This window comes from Lissotriton helveticus, chromosome 2_1 (genome assembly GCF_964261635.1).
Source record: "Lissotriton helveticus chromosome 2_1, aLisHel1.1, whole genome shotgun sequence".
Lineage (NCBI taxonomy): Eukaryota > Metazoa > Chordata > Amphibia > Caudata > Salamandridae > Lissotriton > Lissotriton helveticus.
The window spans coordinates 309,342,108-309,361,330 of NC_136059.1; the positions used below are offsets into that span (position 1 = coordinate 309,342,108).

Here is a 19,223-nt window from a genome sequence, read left to right on the forward strand (position 1 = left end):
TTGTCCTGACACGATCACAAGGACCTACCCATACCCTTCTTGGGGTCTCATGTGATCCTTACCAGTGGAGAAGTGTGGCTCAATGGTTAGAGCAGGCAGACCTCGATGTAGAGCTCTGGCCAGGGACCAGGGTTCGATTCCCGCCTCGGCGGGTCTCGGGCTCATTAATTCCCCTGACCGGATATTCTCGCCTCAGTGCCTATTCTGATCATGGGTCCCACGCTGCAACTCTGGGCAATAGCTTGCTTAGTCTCCACAACGGCCCCCACAACGCGAGGGATGCCTGGTCTGCACCATGGGGGTGCCCAGGAGTGGACACTTCACAGGGAAAGCCAGGAAGGGTTCCCTTGCGGTATTCGTACAAGCGCCGGGAAACCCACTGCGGGTAGCTGTGCGCTATACAAGTACAAAAACATTTACATTTACATTTTAGGACCCCCCTGATAGAGCCAGCCCTGATCTACAGAGAGTCTTGCACTGATGTCCTTGAAAAAGTCCTAAACAGATTATTTTAAATAGCATTTTCCTTTCATTTATTTTTATTGTGGGTGATGTGTGAAAGTCAATTACACACATTTTGCAGATACATTTTTTATTTTTGTTCATGCAATATCCATAAAAAATGTTTTTTAGATCAAAACAGGACCTCTCATATTAGAAATGGTAGGGTCTCACAGAGATTATTTGCAGTAATATTAGTGAGCTGCTGCTGTTACAATATAGAAAACACGTCAGTATCCCTGAATATTAGATATAAACACATTTAGAATTTGAACCAGTGTGCCTGTGCACTGTCAGTGACCAGGCCAATGAGGGGATGAAAGAGCTGAACCTGGATCATAAATTCAAAGCTGTTCCGAACTGGGCCCCCCAAAATGCATTTGGCTCAGAGCCCCCAAAATCCATAACCGCGGCACAAATTCCACCGCTGTGCGGAGGTTTAATTAAGTGGGCGGGGCCGCGTCAGCCAACGGAAGTGCTCAGCACTACGGAGGTAGTGCTTGCGACGGCCGAGAAGCAGCGAAGGGGTTAAGATTTCCCTGGATCCCCTGATTTTCTCCTGAGGGGCGAAAGGGTGCCCAATCTCAAAACTCTTTTACGGGTTGGAGTGCAACAATAAAACAGTTATTCTCTCTTCCCCATATCGCAGTTGCTGATAGTGCGCAATGCCGTGGCAGGTGGGAGATAGAGCAAATCCCTCGCCGTCCCGCTTCTGACGGGACTTTGCATCACACTAACAGCTTTTCCCAAAGGCTGACTCTGAAACTCAGTTACTGGAGTTTGCGGTGGGGAGGGAAACCATCAGTACACCTTAAATCAACCATCCGCAACGTTCAAAACTATTTTTTTTTTATCAAAACAGTAATGGGGTGTGAAAAACACTTAGCTGCAGCTGCCGTGAGCAGCAAAGAACGAGTACTAACGTAGGAGGTTGCCACGTTAGATACTGTTATGGATAATATAATATATGGGATTCTGAAATCCCTGTTTAAACAGGAGTTACTCATTTCTTTATTATCGGCTATTTGTGACGCACCAAGTTGCCGATTATAAAGAAAAGACGTTAGAACTCAACTGTTATAAGGTATTACAGTTGAGTTTTGACAGCACAGTGTCTGCTGGCAGAGTCAGCAGCTGAGGTGAAAGGCAGGTTAGTCATGGACCATAATTAAAGCAGCTGCTTCTCTTACCCGTATTTTCCGGCGTATAAGACGACTTTCTAACCCCTTAAAATGTTCTGGAAAGTCGGGGGTCGTCTTATACGCCGGGTGCCAAATTTGACGGTATGTTTTCATGCGTTTTTTACATAGCGCGGACTTTACCCGAAGGTGTCAGAGCGCTTTACAGTAGGAACAGTATTGATACAAGAGGAACAATTACAAATGAACAAATTACAAAAGCAAACGTTAAGTTACATGGATCAAAAGTGACAATAGTGAGCAACCAAAATACATGAGGTAGCAATCGGTACATTCCTGGAGAAAAAAGTGATAAGTGTGCAGGTTACAAAAGCATACAAAGTACGAGATAAAATAAAATAAATTCTCAAAATGGCTATGCAGGACTGCGTTGGACTGCGCTGGAAGTGGGGGTAGTCTTATAGGGCGAGTATAGCACGAAACCTACATTTTATCTAGCAAAGTAGGGGGTCGTCTTATACGCCGGGTCGTCTTATACGCCGGAAAATACGGTACTTCTGCTTTATTTTAATAGCTTACAATGCCAAGCAGAGAGAATGTTTATTTTTTGCATTCCTTCTATGGAGAATGTTAGAGCATTTTTGCATGTTGCTACACTTTTGAGCAGTTTATATCTTTTTCCAAAAACTATCGAACAGCTTTTTCGTTTGTTTAATTTTGCACTGGAGGTTTTATTTTTATTCTTCATGTTTGCTAACATGCTTGCTCTTTCATAAGAAAGAGCTGTGACCTAAGGTTTAAGGGGTTTGTGGAAAAGGTGATGGTGTAACCATGTGTTATATGGGATGAAGTACCCCTTGGCGTACATGATGAGAATACTGCAAGTCACCTCAGAGTTCCATAACCTTACGAAGGAACTCCGCTTTCGGTCTTGCTCTTCTATATAGTTAGGGAACTCCTTGGTGACTTGCAATATCCTTACACTGTACCACAGTGGATACCTTATCCCTCATATTATTGGTTGGATTGGTCACATGTTTGTAACGTTACATTGTGTTGGTGAGCTTGTATTTTTTTTTTGTTATGGCTGTTGTGAGAAATTAAAGGGATGAAATCATATTCGAGCCGCCTGTCCAGAATTTAGTTCTGCTTTTGGATTAAAAGTACTTTATTTTACAAAAAGACTGGGCTGGATATTGAGTTCTTGGTTGATTTTTCTGAGTTCATAAGTTCTGAGCTCGTGCCCCCACCCCAACTAGCTGAGAAAACTTGGACTGCTTGGCATGTACTCTGAGAGTCACGTGTGGAAAGGGTTGTACATGGCCCAGTTTGCAGAACTATATAATAGGACCGACCCAAGGACACCAATAGGAAACCACCTCAACCACCATAGGTGGAGTCCGATAGCCACTGTCTGTCCTCTGGCCCCTTAACTGCAGTCTAACACAGATGTGTGTTCCAGTCCTTCTTTTTGCCTCCGACTTTTACCTGAAACAGAGACCAGCCATTTGAAAACCAGCCATTTGAAAACCAGCCCTATGAAAACCAGCCCTTTGCGTTCTCAAATAGAAAATCTGAACAATCAGGCCAGACCCTCTCTACTAGGGAACAGAAGCAGCCCATACTGTTTCTACCATTTTTTGGCCTCTGTTGACGAAGTGCATCTCAAGTCCAGAGCCTCAGCGTGTGCACAGGCCAGATTCTTTGTATGGCCTAGACCATTATTTGATGGGTGACCAAGGAAGAAATGCACTAAACATAAAACAAGCACAGATGAAAAACAAAAAATGGGAGGGAATATTACATATTACTCATTGCCATTATTCAGCATTTTGCTAATTTAAGAGATTATAATGTCGGAAGGAGAAGCCCATTCCAAATAGTTAAAATGAAGAATTAATTCAGCATTTTTGGAAAACTTCCAAGAACAGTCATTGATGGCAAGATTTAATGACTAGGCCCATGTTTTGACATGGCTATGCCACAGATGATGATCTCTCCCAGATATATTTAACAAATCCATTAATCTGTTACAGAATAAATGACCATGATTGTTAGATTAAGTGCCAACAGTGCAGCTCGCAGTAGAGCCTGCCAACTAGACTGGTAATTCCAGGAACATGTTGACAAAGGACACTAATGTAGATTTACTAGGACCCTATGGTATGTGCACAATGTAGTGCGCACAACAGTGATTTTGCATTGCACACTTTGGTTGCTGCTGTAATTTTACAGCCTCTAAGGGCTTATTGAATTGACCCATAAGGAGACAGCAAATGGATTTTCAATGTCTAATATGAATCCAATTCCTGGTTTTGGTCTGTTGTATCCCCAGATAGTCAGAGTTGAAGTACTTGTTCCATTCTACACCCACATAGTGAGTGCCTACATTTTAAAGTGAGCTTTTGGCTCATCAAAATGGCTTTGAAATTTCTTACAATAATTTAAAAATGGTTTACGGTAAACGTTCCCCAAAAGTCATCAAGTGAGAATGCCAGACTGTTTCGCATTCCAGTGATTCAGTATATGAGCAATCACAGGTCTGGGTAGTGTGCCTGGGCCCGGGCGCTGAACCTTGCCCTGTGTGCTCTTTATGTTATGACTCAAGATGAGAGGACGCCCTCCGGAACCCAGAACGTAAGCCATGCATCAAGAAATTGACGGGGTCGTTGATTCAACTCCCTCAGGAAAGCCCATGACGCGGAGATTGTTCCGGCAAGATATGTTTTCGGCATTTGTGGCCATAGTTTCCAGGGTTTGGGTAGTAGTAGTAGTCAGTTTGGCCATTGTCTTTTTGAGGTCGGCAACTTCATCTTTCAGTTTGGAGATCCTGCCTTCAACCACTGTCACCCTGCCCACAACATTCTGCAGGTCCTGCCGAACAAGGGCCACATCTATTCTCGGCCTTGGCGTCAACCGCCTTCCCGGATGTCTAGATAGCCTTGTAGGATAGCAGTCACAGCAGTGGGCTTCAGCCAGCTATGTATGCAGTCTTCCACTTCTGTCTTTCACCATGATGATTCCCAGGAGTCGAGGCCCCTTAATTAACTGGGCTGAGGCCTCCAGCCAGGAAAGTATCCTAGGGTCGAGCACTCTCTCCCTCCCCCCGCCCCCCTCCCACCCGCAACAACCTTCAGCAGGGCCACCCACTGGCTGACCCCTGCTATGCATTCACCTCCCAAAGTGAACTTCCTCCGTCCACAAGTACAGGGAGGAGCCTAGTCAGACCCCTGTCTTTGGGGGTTCAACAGTCGAGAGAGAGATCGTCGTTGCCACCTCCATGTCGTGAGAAATGTTCCTGCTCGTCCCGCCAGTTGAGTTTTTAAAAAGAAGGGACAGCTGGATGATTGGGCCCTAGCACTGCTCTGCCCCGTAAAGGGTGCCTGGGTCAGCGAAAACGCACTCAGCCACCTTGCCCCACCAATTGCGGCAGGAAAGCATGGTTAAGTTCCCAAACCTAGGCCTAAGTAGCAAAGCAACCTTTTACCTACCTTTGTCCTACCTTGCTCTGCATAACGGTTCTAGCACTGACCTTTTACCCAGTAAGGTGATGAATGATTGTCGATTGGTTTCCTTCATTTATTATGAATGAGGTTTCTTAGTAAAGTCCTCTGCACATGACGTACATAACAGGATCAACATACTCTGTATGAAAGCCATGGCAATCTTCATCCTAGGGCGACAGAACTACTTTGCATGATTGCAATTTTTGATTTAGGCTCACTTCCATAATCGTACTGACAACGTATCGATTGTGGTAGGAACCCCGAGTCTATCTTTGTGGTATAAAAGAACGCACCTTCACAATGTAACTTCAGGAGATGCTTCCACCTGACACAAGACACAGAGGTCCCTGCACATTGAAGCTTCAACACTCAGTGGCCTGACATCCCTTGCGGGGTGCCCAGCTCATGACCAAGATGGGGTCCTTTATTCTCTCCCATCAGTTAATGGGGTTGGCCCTGTCCTATGGGATTCTTGGCTTTACACCCACATACATACTAGGTACACTTAGGTAGGGCCCGCATTGTAGGAGTACGCTTTATTACTGTCATGTTTGTATGCCTGAATATATTCACTGTTTTAGCACTATGGTCGAATTCTACCTCCTATTTACGTGTTTGTAATCTTTTACATTTGCTTCTGTCTAATGGTTGTCTCACCACACATGTTTGTTTTATCCCAGAAAAACTCTGGTTTAATAAATGCTTATTGTAAATGTCCCCTCTCTGAGACTAAATGAGCATGATTGACTGAGCAAAAAGTACTGTACTGTTTCCACAATCCCTGAAGGGTCAAGGGTTGTCGTGTTTGATGGTTGCCAGAAACTATTCGCTCCTTGGTAAGGTTAAGGGGCTTGTGGTGGCACTGTGAGCTAGCTGGTCTATAGGCTGACATATCCTTTGGGGGTGTCTGAAATCAGTCCAGACACCAATCCCTTAGTTTATGCTACCTACAATTGTGCAGATACTATGTATCTTTAGGAACTACACAACAGCATGAGCAACCAGGGCACCCCTGCTCCTCTGCCTCCCAGCCCCATCTGTTGATGGTGGCGTCCCCCCCCTCCCACCCCGCCCCCATCCCCCTCCCCACTGAGGATAATAGCTCACTGGAGCTACATGAGAACTTCAAGGTGATGAAACCGGCATGGCTGGGCCTCTAGGATTGGGTCGCGGGACACTCTCACCCACACATTCCCGCATGATGCTAGGTCTCTCCCTCGACCGCAGCGCTAAGTCCTTTTATAAGGCGGCCACCATTTTGGAAGGTTGTTGTTCAGCCGGGTTCTCAGTGAAGCCCGCACCCGAGAGAAAGCTCGAACGTTCAGATGAGTGGCCAAGGATGGGCTGCTGGGGACTACATATCGAAGAGGTCCGGAGTGTTTCTAAAACGTGCCTTCCATCTTGGCCTCCCGGAGCACGCCTCTGCCAGACAGCGATTGTGCTAGCTAGTAGCACAGCATCATCGGTCTATTGCAGTAATGGAATGGCCATCACGCTTAGCATAGGAACGTTAATGTTCAAAGGGACAACTATGGATTCCAGACTGTTTATAAAGCTGTTAATTAGTACACTGGCAAGAGTACATTCTTGCTGCATCACCTTCAAAATATGTCTGTGTTGACATTGTTAATGTCCAGAAGATCGATGGAACTTATAAAGATGGTTTCTACATTCCTTGCAAGGCTATGGTAATCTCAGTAAGTTGTAAGCTCACTATTGTTACCATACCATTCTCTGATAGCTGTATAGTACTGTATAACGTCAGTAAAGCCCGGTTTCAGATCTGAGTGCAACATGAGCCACAACACTGTTTTTGTTTCCAAATGTTTGAGATGCTACATTTTAAGGCATCTATACTTTTAATTTCATATTTATTGCAAAGAACGCTTATTAAACCTAGTTTTGATGTGTATACTTTGTGTGTTGATGGGCTCAGTTTAATTTACAGGCCATCCTTTTGTTCATTACATTTTCCTTGTATAAATAATTCCCTATTTTGCAGACCTTTCCTTGCATTATGCAATTTTAATAATACTAATACTGGATTTTTCTGCCTTATTTTTCTAATAATTTTGCTTTCTTGGTCAACAGCGGCAGCATGGAGCCAGCATTTCACAGAGGAGACCTCTTGTTCCTGACAAATTTCCAGGATGATGCTATCCGAGCCGGTGAAATCGTAGTCTTCAAAGTGGAAGGCAGAGATATTCCAATTGTTCACAGAGTCATCAAAGTTCATGAAAAGTAATTTGTACATTGTTTGACATTTTACATGTGATCTGATGTTGATTCAAAGAGCTCAAAGATTGTCTTGTATTTAGAAGAGTAACAAATATCTCACTTAAAGTTGAGTGGAGGACAGAGGGGCTTAATTAGAGTCGCAAAACGACAGACCTAGGAGCCAGTATCACGGTAAAACAATGGGTGATTTGGTCTAATGGCTGGTAGCAGGAGTCTTAACACCATTTTATTTGCTGAAGGCTTTTGGTTTTAAGCTTAAGGGATATAGGAGCATATGTATGAACAAGCCCTTTTGCAATTCCTTAATAGCGATTTTTAACGAATTGCTATGAAGGAATCGCAAAATGCTATGTATGTAGGAATCGCAATAATAATTGCGATTCCTTAATATTCCTTCATTGCGAATCGCAAATCGGATTTGCAATTAAGGAATACCTTCCCATTTATTCCTATGGGCTAGGAGGTCAATAGGAATGAATTGGAAGACATTCTCAATATGCGATTCACAATTAGAGAATCGCAAATTGAGAATGCAATTTCATGGGTGCCAGGGTGTCAAAAGGACACCCTGTTGCACCCCTGAAATATGTATGTGTACACATGTGGCGTACATACGTGCTCTAAGTCATTGAAAAATGCTAAAAAGTTCATGTTTCAAAGAAATCGCAAATTACCACCAACTTGAAGTTGGTGGTAATTTGCGATTTCTTAAGGCCAATTCACACTTTTTCTGTGCTTCATACATTGCATTTAAGGAATCGCAATTTGCGATTCCTTAAATGCAATCCCAAAATAGAGAATTGCAAATTTTGCGATTCTCTAATTTGTGATTTCCTTTTAGGACGATACATCCCAAAAGGCCTTTTCTTGTTCGCAAACAGGCCGATTCTGAAAATTGGTTTGTTTGCGAACGGGAAAAGGGCTTGATACATATGCCCCACACCTTCTTGACTATAGAGACATTCTTGTCCACTGATTCATTCAGACCAGTCTATTCCCCTCTCATAAGCTTGGTTCTGTCTAGATAAACGTTTAAAACTTTCTCTCGTTTAATTGAAGTCAAAATATTGGTCATAGAGAAATGCAGTAATTCACTTAAAGCACTGTTTCTATAATTCTACACTGCTGTGAATCAACTTGTTGGTGTGTGATGGTGTTCTAATAAATTTGAATGTTTGTCTCTTCTAGAGAGAATGGTGACATTAAGTTTCTTACAAAAGGTGACAATAATGATGTTGATGACCGTGGCTTGTACATGGATGGTCAAAACTGGCTTGAAAAAAAGGATGTTGTTGGAAGAGCAAGAGGGTAAGATATGCGTTTTAAATATAGTTATTGAATTTGCTTACTGTTCTTACATATAAAACAAATCTGCATTTAAACAAGAAAAGAAAATACTACTAACATTTATTCCTGGATTACAGTAAAAAGTCAACACTTCAGTCTAAAATAAGGTCGGCCTTGTCAGTACATGGCTGCATTGCATGTATCTGAAATAAAGCAATGTTATGCAACTCAGTCTCCACTCTGTGATTGCTCCTACCTTTTCTCCCTGCTCTGTTGACATTATTAATATCCAAGAGAGCGATTAAACCTATAAAGAGATTTGTCTTCATTCCTTGCAGTGCTAAGGCAATCTCAGTAAGTTGTAAGACGTGCCATTTAAGGAAGACATATAGCCCAATTTCATACTACTCAGATGTGAATTACAGCCATTGAGGTACAAGTAGGTTTTTCATGACATAAAAAACAAACCCCATTAGATTCCATTTGGTTCTTGATATGTTTGATTCAAATGTATATTCCTTGTCTCTATCAGGCAAATGACAAGTCTGTGGCTGCTCATTTCTGGTAAAGCATTCTCCTGTTGCCCACTTCCATAGGCCTGGCGGTTGCATGTGCTCCATATTAATAAACATAACTAAGACAGATTGTCTTTAATGACATTATTACAACAACTTCTGCAATGAGTTTGTTGTGGCACTCTATGTATCGACTTCTACCGAAGAGGTTTATGTTGTGCATGTGCAAGAATCTCTCCAGTAGTAGTAAAGCAATACTGCCATTTAAAGAAACACTACAACCTATCTTGTATTGTAAATGTTCACATTTAGCCTACATTTCAGATATAGGTTTAAGTTTGTTTTTTTTATGATCCTTTTAGTTCTTGTTTACTGCAACTGAGCGGATGTTTGAAATAGGGTTGGAAAAACCTAATCGTGTTCGATGTAGTCAACAGTAAGGTCAGCATTATTGTTTAATGTCCTTGCAGCTGCCATATACAGTGATCAAATTGAAAGTTCTCATCTAAGTTGTCAATCTTTGTTCATCATCGACGTATTCAAACCGCTATTTTTTGTTCACATCCTCAGAAAGCCTGAACTAGTCCTGCGTGCCTGAAAGACCTCCAGGGGTTCTGCAGATCCACAGCAGTCACATCTGTATATGTGTATAAAGCAAGACAGCTCAACCAGAAATGTGCATAACAAATAATACAAGCTGTTGTAAGCTATTACAGTATTTGTGTGTTCTGTTCAAGAAGATCGTCGTGAGTTTCTTGTAGTTGAAGAGTACATCGAGAACATCCCGATAGTTTGGCGAAAATTAAAAGTACAACCTCTGTGTTAAATTCATTACTCCGATTCTCCAGTACACCATGAGCAGTCTTTTTACCTTATGAATACAAATTATCTGTACCTGACCAGTCGCAGCCTTTGCATCATATTATGCTTAAGACACACTGTGACGTCATATCCCTTTGGCACCTAATGGGTTCTAACTGTACATGTGATTCTCATGGGCCTTTTGTAACATGTAAAGAATTCTCTAGTCAAAGTTACATTTTCAGTCCATGTAGAGGTGTCTTTCGATCTGTTGCTCGCCCTTTAATAGCTGTAATTCCACCAATATGAGTCGGACTAGTGCCTCTGGTTTTGTTCAGCTACAATCACCAGTGACGACTTCTTCATTGAAACCAGATGCTCTTGCTGGTGGACCCCTGTTAAGAAAGACCATGTTAGTGCGCTGATAAGAAAATCCCAAAACTGACGGAGCGAGGTGTCTGTTGGACAGAGACCATTTTTGCCGCATTAGAGATGTCAGTTCCTTCAGAAATGATGCTACAGTTGTGATAGGTCTGGAAATGTAGGACCGCACATTCACTCATCACGCAAAGATGAACACCATAGACAAGGTACGCGGTTATCTGTCTTCATACTGAAGACCTGACCAAAAAGCTCCATTCAGTCAAATTCCTTCTGAAGAATACATTTTCTGCTGTCTGCGTCTTAATGTGGTGTTGTCACTTAGTACTGGAAAGGGTGCAGTGCTCCCCCCATCTTCCTGAACAACAACGGCAATACATTTTGAAAGAATGCCTTCCTTCATTTCTTTTAAAATCAAAGCTGAGGCCACCTGAGCGGCAGCTATTTCTAGATGGTGGCTGTCAATCCAAACTACATACCTCTGTCTTTTTAACTTAATGCGGAGGAGCGTTTCTGTAGGAAGACGGTAATCAAAGACAGGAAGCAGGATGGAAAGTGACGAGGTTTATTTGTCACTACTTCTCATGTTGAAGTCCAGTGTCAGAATGCCCTTGCATAAAACAGTCTCTAGAATCACCAGGCTCCCCCCCACTTCGAAAGATAACAGCCTCATTTTCTTTTTATATAACTCAACCCTGCGGCGAACAGCTTCAAAGTCAACTTTCAAAAATTCATTGGATCCACTCATATTCTTTTTCAGCCACCAAGGCGCTAACTTGGTACTAGGCTTACGTCCTCTTAAAAGCTCAAAAGGGCAAACCAAGGTTACAGAATTAGGAGAAGTCCTATACGCCAAAAGCATGGATTGTAATGCAATCCTCCAATTCAAACCACCTTTGACAGAGAGTTGGATGGCTTCTTTGATCACACGGTTGAAGCGTTCAACCTGGCCATTGGCCTCAGGATGGAAAACTGCAATTCTCCTATGAACAATACCACACTTAATCATAAAACTTTCCATTTCCTTGCTAACAAATTGGGGACCATTGTCAGTCACAACCTCTTGGGGAATCCCTTCTCTGCAAAAAACTTCATCCAAGAATTCAATCACCCTCTGAGAAGTAACATCCTTAACCATTTTAACCTCTGGCTATTTAGAGTAGTAATCAATCAGGACAATTCCAAAAGTCTCTTGCTTAGATAAACAACTAAAAGGACCAATGATGTCCAAGCCCAGTTTACGCCAAGGGCCACTGGGATAATCAACAGGTTGTGGTTCAGGACGCAAGGCCACAGCTGTTTTGTCACTGTGTGAATAATAAACACAAGAACGTACAAAATGGTCTACGCAAGAATCAATACCTGGCCACCAAAATATTTCTTTCACTCGTCTTCTGGTAAAAGATATCCCCAAATGCCCCTCATGAGCAATTTTGAGAATAATATCTCTAAAAGAAAAGGGTGGAACAATTTTGTCTCCCCTTAAAATCAAACCATTCTCCTCTGCAAGCTCCTCCTGAACTTTATAAAACCCCATCATATCACCAGACAACTTCCTTGGTTCAGGCCAACCTTGTACTAGATACTTCTTGACACTACACAACTCCTCATCTTTACTCATTTCCATTACCCAACTTTCTTCTTGCAAAAATGATCGATCTTTATCCGCCAAACCAACATCATCAAAAGTAAAAGCTACTTCACAATCATCTTCTAAGACTTCACAAGAAACCTCACAAGAAGAAACCAGTCTGGACATGCAATCTGCATGTACATTTGCTTTACCCTGAACATATTTAATTTGATATTGAAAAGATTGTAGTCTAGATGCTAGTCTTGCAAGGCGCGCTGACATTGTCCTGCCACCGCCAGGAGACATGAGAAAAATCAAAGGCTTGTGATCAGTTTTTATGATAAACCTTGTACCCCACAGAAACGGTCTAAAGTGTTCAGCTCCCCAAACACACGCCAATAATTCCCTCTCTATGACGGAATAGTTTCTTTCCGCGTCCCTCAAAGCTCTTAATGCGTAAGCAACAATCCACTCCTTCTCTTTATCCCTCTGCAAAAGCACACCACCCAAACCAGAACTGCTAGCGTCCACCGTGACTATGCATTTGGCGCCACACACAAAAGGCTTGAGACAAGGTGCATTCACAATAAGCTTTTTCAATTTCCCAAAAACTTCAGTCATCTCCTCAGTCCACACAAACTTAGCATTCTTCTTCAACAAACATCTGAACGGATCCACTTTTGAAGCAACATTTGGTATGAATTTTGCATAAAATTCAATGAGACCCAGAAACGCCACAAGCTGTTCTCTGGAGGAAGGCACAGGAGCTTTAATAATGCTCTCAACATGATTACGTTTAGGTTTAATCCCGATGCCACTAATGTTATGCCCTAAATACTCAACTTCTTTTTGCCCAAACTTGCACTTATCAAGACGTAAAGTAAGTCCTTTCTTTGACAAGGCAGCAATCACACCCTGAACATTTTTATCATGCTCCTCATTGTCCTTGCCAAAGACAAGTATGTCATCTTGAAATGCCACGGTGCCATTTAACCCTTCCAGAGTATCTCTCATAAGCCTTTGAAAAACTGAGGCAGCACTCGCCAAACCAAATGGCATACGGCAAAATCTGTAAAGACCCTCTGGCGTAATGAAAGCGGTCATGTTTTTTGATTCCTCAGCTAAAACTACTTGATGGTATGCGCTGGCCAAGTCAATACATGAAAAAACTTGTGCTCCCGCTAAAGTGGAAAACATCTCATGAAGGTTAGGTAGGGGATGAGAATCAACCCAAATCGCCTCATTGACACTTTGAAGGTCCACACACAACCTAAGTTCACCAGACGATTTGATGGAAATTACAATGGGCGAAACCCAAGGGGATGATTCGATTGGTTCAATTATGTTCTTTTGACACAAATCTTTAAGCATATCCTTCAATTTGCTTCTAAAAGATAGGGGCACATTCCTCACTTTATGTCGAACAGGAATAACATTATCATGTAGCTTAATAACATGCTCAAAACCTTGATACCGTCCTAAAGTACCGCTAAAAACATTAGGAAATGATTTCTTTAAATCATCTACTAATTGGGTATTGGACAAAGGAATACTAGATACATTGTGTGGTTCTACAGCAAAAACAGGAGGATTGGCTCTGGGATCAATTTTCATTTCCAATAGATATTGATGTGGCCACCCCAGAAGCGACAAACCCTATCTTGCTACATAAATTTTTCCATGAGTATGACGGCCAAAAAAATGCAAATCAGCTTCAAAATAACCCATTAGATCAATTTTGTGACCTGTGTAGCCACCAGGTGATACATCAGGTGAGATCAAGGTTTTGTCCGGCAATTTTTTATGAAAAACATCCAATGAAATAATGGTAAACCAAGCACATGAATCAACAAAAAATTCTATATCAACACTGTCAACCCTTACTAGGCATGATGGAAACTTGGTACACTCACCCTCCCCACAGACATTAATAACAGTGTTGACTTGAAATTCGCCTTCATCATCCAAGGTATCACTATCACAACCTTCATGTACACAGTTTACTTTCCTTGGTAAAGATTTACATAATCTAGTAAAATGGCCTTTTTTTCCACATTTTGAACAAATATTTCCCAAAGCTGGACAATTTCTACAAAGCTGGACAATTTCTACAATCTGCTAAGTGACCATCACTTCCACACCTGAAACAAAGTGGTTTCGAGTTCTTCCTTTCTTGCTTTTGATTCCTGAACTTGCCATCCCCTTTAAACGGAACATCACTCCTTTGCGAATATTTTTTTTTTAATTTATCAGAATCTTTAGACTCATTGAAAACATCGTTCTTATCATTGCCTCTTATTTCTCTCACAAATTTTTCTGAATGTTCAATAGACTTGGCAATGTCTATGGCATTGTTTAAGGATAAATCAGATGTGGTCCAAAGCCGTTCTTGTACTTTTTTGTTATTTGTTCTCATCAAGATTTGGTCCCTTAAGACTTGCTCATAAGAAATGTGTTCAAAATCACACGTAACAGCTAATGATTGTAAGGCTGAAACGAAATCTTCAACAGGTTCATCAGCACGTTGTTTTCGTGAATAGAAAATAAACCTCTCCATAACAACATTTTTCTTTTTACCATAACGCAAATTCAATTGCGACGAAGCATACTCATAAACATTTAAATTCCCTGGATTAACTAGAGGTGGAAGAGTTTTATATTCCTTCAAGGCAATACCACCCAAACAATGTTTTAATAAAGCTAATTTCCTCTCAGCCTCACACTCTCCCTCCTCTAGTACATCTACATACGCTAAAAACACAGGCTCCCATATTTCCCAAGTCATAGGTGGTTCACCTGGGGATGAAAGAAAAGCAGGAGGAGGAACAATGCCAGACATTTTTAAAAGAAAAAAAAAAGAGAAAGACTTTTTTTTTTTTTTTTTAATAAATTCACTTGTTGAAGAAAATGTAGTAGTCAATGTTCAACTGAAGGAGAAAATGTAATAATCAATATTCACCTTCAGAAACGCCGGACTAGTAGTATTAAATGGACAAACAAGTACATAAATACTTCACTGAGTTCACTTGGTGCAAGGTAGTTCAATTGACAAGTCGATTGATAAATCTCATTTCACCGTTTTTTTTTTGTTTTTTTTAAATGGCCGTCACGTCGTTCACACGCTCTTTTCAAAGGGAAGTGGGCCTTGTTGCAGCAGCGCGTCAAATGTGGTGTGCGTGATGTTTTGTTAGGAGATCGAGCATAAACAACACAGCAACGTGTGAGCTCGAGATCTCCCTGCGTCACCGTGACCTCCCTGCGCCGGCAATCACAAAAAAACAAATTCCCACACGCTTCAATTCCAGCAAGTCTCGGCTGAACTGCACAGAGGAATCCTCAGCAGCGGTAAGATTACGAAGCAAAATTATTTAGGCGGAGAATTTTTTTCCGGCGAATCTCAGCTTCCTTCGGCGAATCTCTGCTTCCAATTAATCCAATCTTCCTTCAATTATCTTCAATTAATTTCAATCACCCGGTAAATTCAATACCGCCCGTCGCCAGTGTAGGAAGACGGTAATCAAAGACAGGAAGCAGGATGGAAAGTGACGAGGTTTATTTGTCACTACTTCTCATGTTGAAGTCCAGTGTCAGAATGCCCTTGCATAAAACAGTCTCTAGAATCACCAGGCTCCCCCCACTTCGAAAGATAACGTTCTTCCCTATCAACTTATAACACGAGACTGTCACGAGCTGTGACAGGACAATCACCATGCTCGTGACAGCTCATGTAACAACAGAGTACCCAACAGTTTCAGGTTCCAGCCAGTCTCATCTGCTGATGGCATGAGGGAGTTAACCCTGCTCTAGACCTACGCAAATCCTATTTCACAGCCCTGTTTAAAGCTCCTGTAAAGTTGCCCGGGGTCTGTGGCCAGAGGGATCTGTTTTCAGCACAGGAGCCTCCGTTTTGTTGCTGAGCTTGCCCCAAGATTTTTCCCCAGATCATGACAGCAGTGGCGACGTTTCTGCTTCCTCAGTTCATGCACATCAGTTCAGACCTCAGTCACTGACTGCTAGTGAATTCTTCCTGCAGGCTTCTGTGAAGCTCTCCATGTTTAGGGAGCTCCTTTGTCTGTTTCTCAGTTAGTTCACCCAGTGTCCGCACTTCCCCCTTTTTTGGGGCCAATCTTGAGCCAGCAATGTTTCAACCTTGTTTGCGAAACAGCAAACCCTGGCATGCAGGCTCCAAGGAGATTCATGCTTCATGGTGCGGCACCTCTGTGCAGGTAGATGTCACCGGATTCCAGAAGTGCTGCTGTGTGCAGGATTACTAGAATAAAGAGATTGACTGCTTATCCCAGAGCTGGTTTTAAAGTATTGAAATGGTGGAAGTGGAATAGAAAGTGTTGGTAGCTCCACTCTCCTCGCCCATCAATAGGGATGACTGTCGCATCAACTTCCTTTGAGACTGGGTGAGCGCGACAGTCGACTCGCTTGGAAACCTGCAGACCAGTGGCCTTAGGGGCAAGACTTCATTATGTGTCATTGTCTTGGAGCTTCCTGGCTCTAAAAAATACACTTGGTGCAATTGTATCCTGAATCAGAGGTTTAAATCCCGGTTGTCCCAATGGCTCTTCTTCCTTCTTTGGCTTTTTGGTACTTTCCACATGTAATCGGTGTCTGGGGGTGATTCAGTTTGTAGGTGCGCTCAGTAAATTACGTCAGGTGTCCACTGCAGGAATTTGTGTGTACGCTGGAAATCAAAGCTTGATTCCTGCTGGGCTCACTCTGCTTTTAACTGTTGCGATATGCCCTTCATTAGGGTAATAATATAGAATTAATGCCCGCTGCCTAGTGTTACACTGGTTTTTAAGGCCATGAATCCTGTAAGGAGGGAGAGGACCTTCAGCAGGTTTGATCCAAGGTGAGTAATGCGGCAGGGAAGCTTCCTGATCAGGACACCAATCTTCTTTTACCCAACTTTGAACAGTCAACTGTTCGATGCCCCAAACCTTTCTCGTCTGTTCTTGTAAGACTCCTAGCCACCTATTGTAAACCCCAAACATTGAGCTTTTTCTGCACCACTTGATTTCTACTGGGTTATAAGGTCTGTATCGTCTCGGCTCTGGTGGACTCCTATTAAAAGAAACACAGCAAAAGAAGAACGGAAACAAAGGTCTGCGGGCGAGCAGGAAAAAAAATAGTTGTGTCAACTGATCTCCTAGATCATTATTTTTTGCGTCCATAAAAATACAGAATTGCACAGCGGGATGCATATCAACCCATCAAAGTGCACACAGTCAAAATTAAAATGCGACCACCTACAAATGTGTATCTTGATACTTTTATTCCATTGGACCCGATAAAAGCCTTCGGTTTAGGGAGGTAAAGACAAACTGACATTTTGCTAACTTTACAGATTGCAGAGGTTTGAAAATAAATGTAGAAATTATGAGGTATTTTTAGAATTCTGTTGGGTAAATTATTATTGTTCTTTTTTCGAGTTAGTAGTTTTTATTGAACGGTTTTCGAAACATTTGGTCTCGCACAATCGATCAGAGGCGGAAACACATTCTGAAATGACGTTCACAAAATCAATCCCCAAAGGTTATTCTCTATCTTTGGTTTTTATTGCCATTTTTTTTAAAAACCGATTTCTCTCAAGACTTTTTTGTGTTAATTGCAATCTCGTTTATGTGTAAGATTCATAAAGTTTATCGATGGCATTTTAAAGCATGATGCATGGTTTATTTTTAACCAATTGCCCATGTTTCTGAATCTTTTAGCTTTCACTCAGGGACTCGAAGAGCCAAACAGAGTGAAACTACAGCTCGTGTTACACACGATGCAGTTCTGTGGATACCCTGGGGCTGATCTTCCTGCTAACCGTTTTCTGAGTACTGTAATAGAATCGTTTGTCCCTTTTGTCTCTGCATTTTCAGATGCATACTGTGTGGATCAGTTTACTTTGCTTTGCGTGTTTTTTTTAAAAACTAATTAGACGAGGCAGGTGATTTTCTCCTTTTATGTGCACCCCCTCTGCACTTCGCATATGTTCTGTTTTTAGCACCTGCCAGTCACGGTGCAAAGAATTACTGCCATCTAGTGGACGGTCCTAGGCACTCTGAAGGGGTGAAAGGTGCTTGTATCTTCATCACCTGAGCGCTGGCTCTCATTGGTCTCCCAACAAGGCCATCACCCGTGCATTTCACTCCTCAGTTCCATAAAAGTTGCTGGTCTGGAAAATATTAAAGGGACGGAAGTAAGAGAAAAGTTAAAAGAACATTTTGTATCTTCATGAAGGCCCTTCTCAAAGGAGACCAACCCCCTCTTTATTTCAAGAGCATTCATGTTTTCTGGATGGGGATACCCTTAATTTAAATAGCATACGAACATCGGGTGAAAGTTGGATTACTGACATAAGCAGTCTCTCCCAGGCGATGTGGTATTGTTTTTTCTTAATCCCAAATCTTTATTAAACATTTTCAATTTACAATATTTTGCTTTGGTGTCACAGTTCTCAGTTTTTCCGATTCAACAATGTAACCATAGTCCAGATTTCACATCACAGCACATCTCAACCCTGTCTATACATTGATGCTTATCTCTTGAGTGTTCCTTTTTGTGCGTGGGAGGACCAAATACAACATCTAGTTCACTGTCTGCTGAACTTTAAAGGGCAGATATACTAAGACTTTTGAAGTCTCCTACTGTGTTATTGGCAAAATCCATACCCTTTGTGGCTGCAGAACTGCCTTTTGGTATGTACCAAACGCAAATTGCAATTTGGCAAAAAGCTACAGAATCTCAGTTTGGGTTTGCGACTACATACAGAACCTCTATTTGGTGATAGCGTATTTACAACATCCCTTCCAAATAGCAGTTTGCAATGGGATGCATTCATGCTTTGGGACTAAAATCCGGTTGCAAAATACCGACTACTGAAATGTAGTGATAATCTGTTGGCATTGGGGTCTCAAAAGGACCCCTTTCCCTTTATGAATGTTTAAAAAAAAAAATTTTTTAGGCATGCTTACTCTTTGAAATAAATGTTTCAAAAGCTTTGTATTTTTTAAACACACCCTGTTTTATGCTGCATTTAAAATCAGTTGCAGATATGGCCTCAGCAGGCCAGCATCTGTGTGATAGTAACCTGTCAGTGTGGGTCGCAATTTGAAATCTATCTCATGCATATTAATGAGGTAAGTCGGATTGTGACCCACTACGAAGTGATTTTGTATTCTAGTAGCACACAGGTCGGTTCTCTAAATCAAAATGAATTTGGTAAAAGTTGGTGTGCAATTAGCAACCGCTTATACGAAATCTATTTTTAGTACATCTA

General features: G+C 41.9%; 1 protein-coding gene across 2 annotated transcripts in view; it reads left to right on the forward strand.

Moving 5' to 3' along the window:
• Positions 1 to 19,223, forward strand: part of SEC11C (SEC11 homolog C, signal peptidase complex subunit) — a 195,138-nt gene that overhangs the window by 144,288 nt on the left and 31,627 nt on the right. For both annotated transcript variants that reach the window (XM_078674897.1, XM_078674896.1), the window contains 2 exons: positions 7,238 to 7,387; positions 8,573 to 8,692. In XM_078674897.1, the coding sequence (XP_078531023.1) occupies positions 7,238 to 7,387; positions 8,573 to 8,692 (270 nt within the window). The remainder of the gene's footprint in view (positions 1 to 7,237; positions 7,388 to 8,572; positions 8,693 to 19,223) is intronic.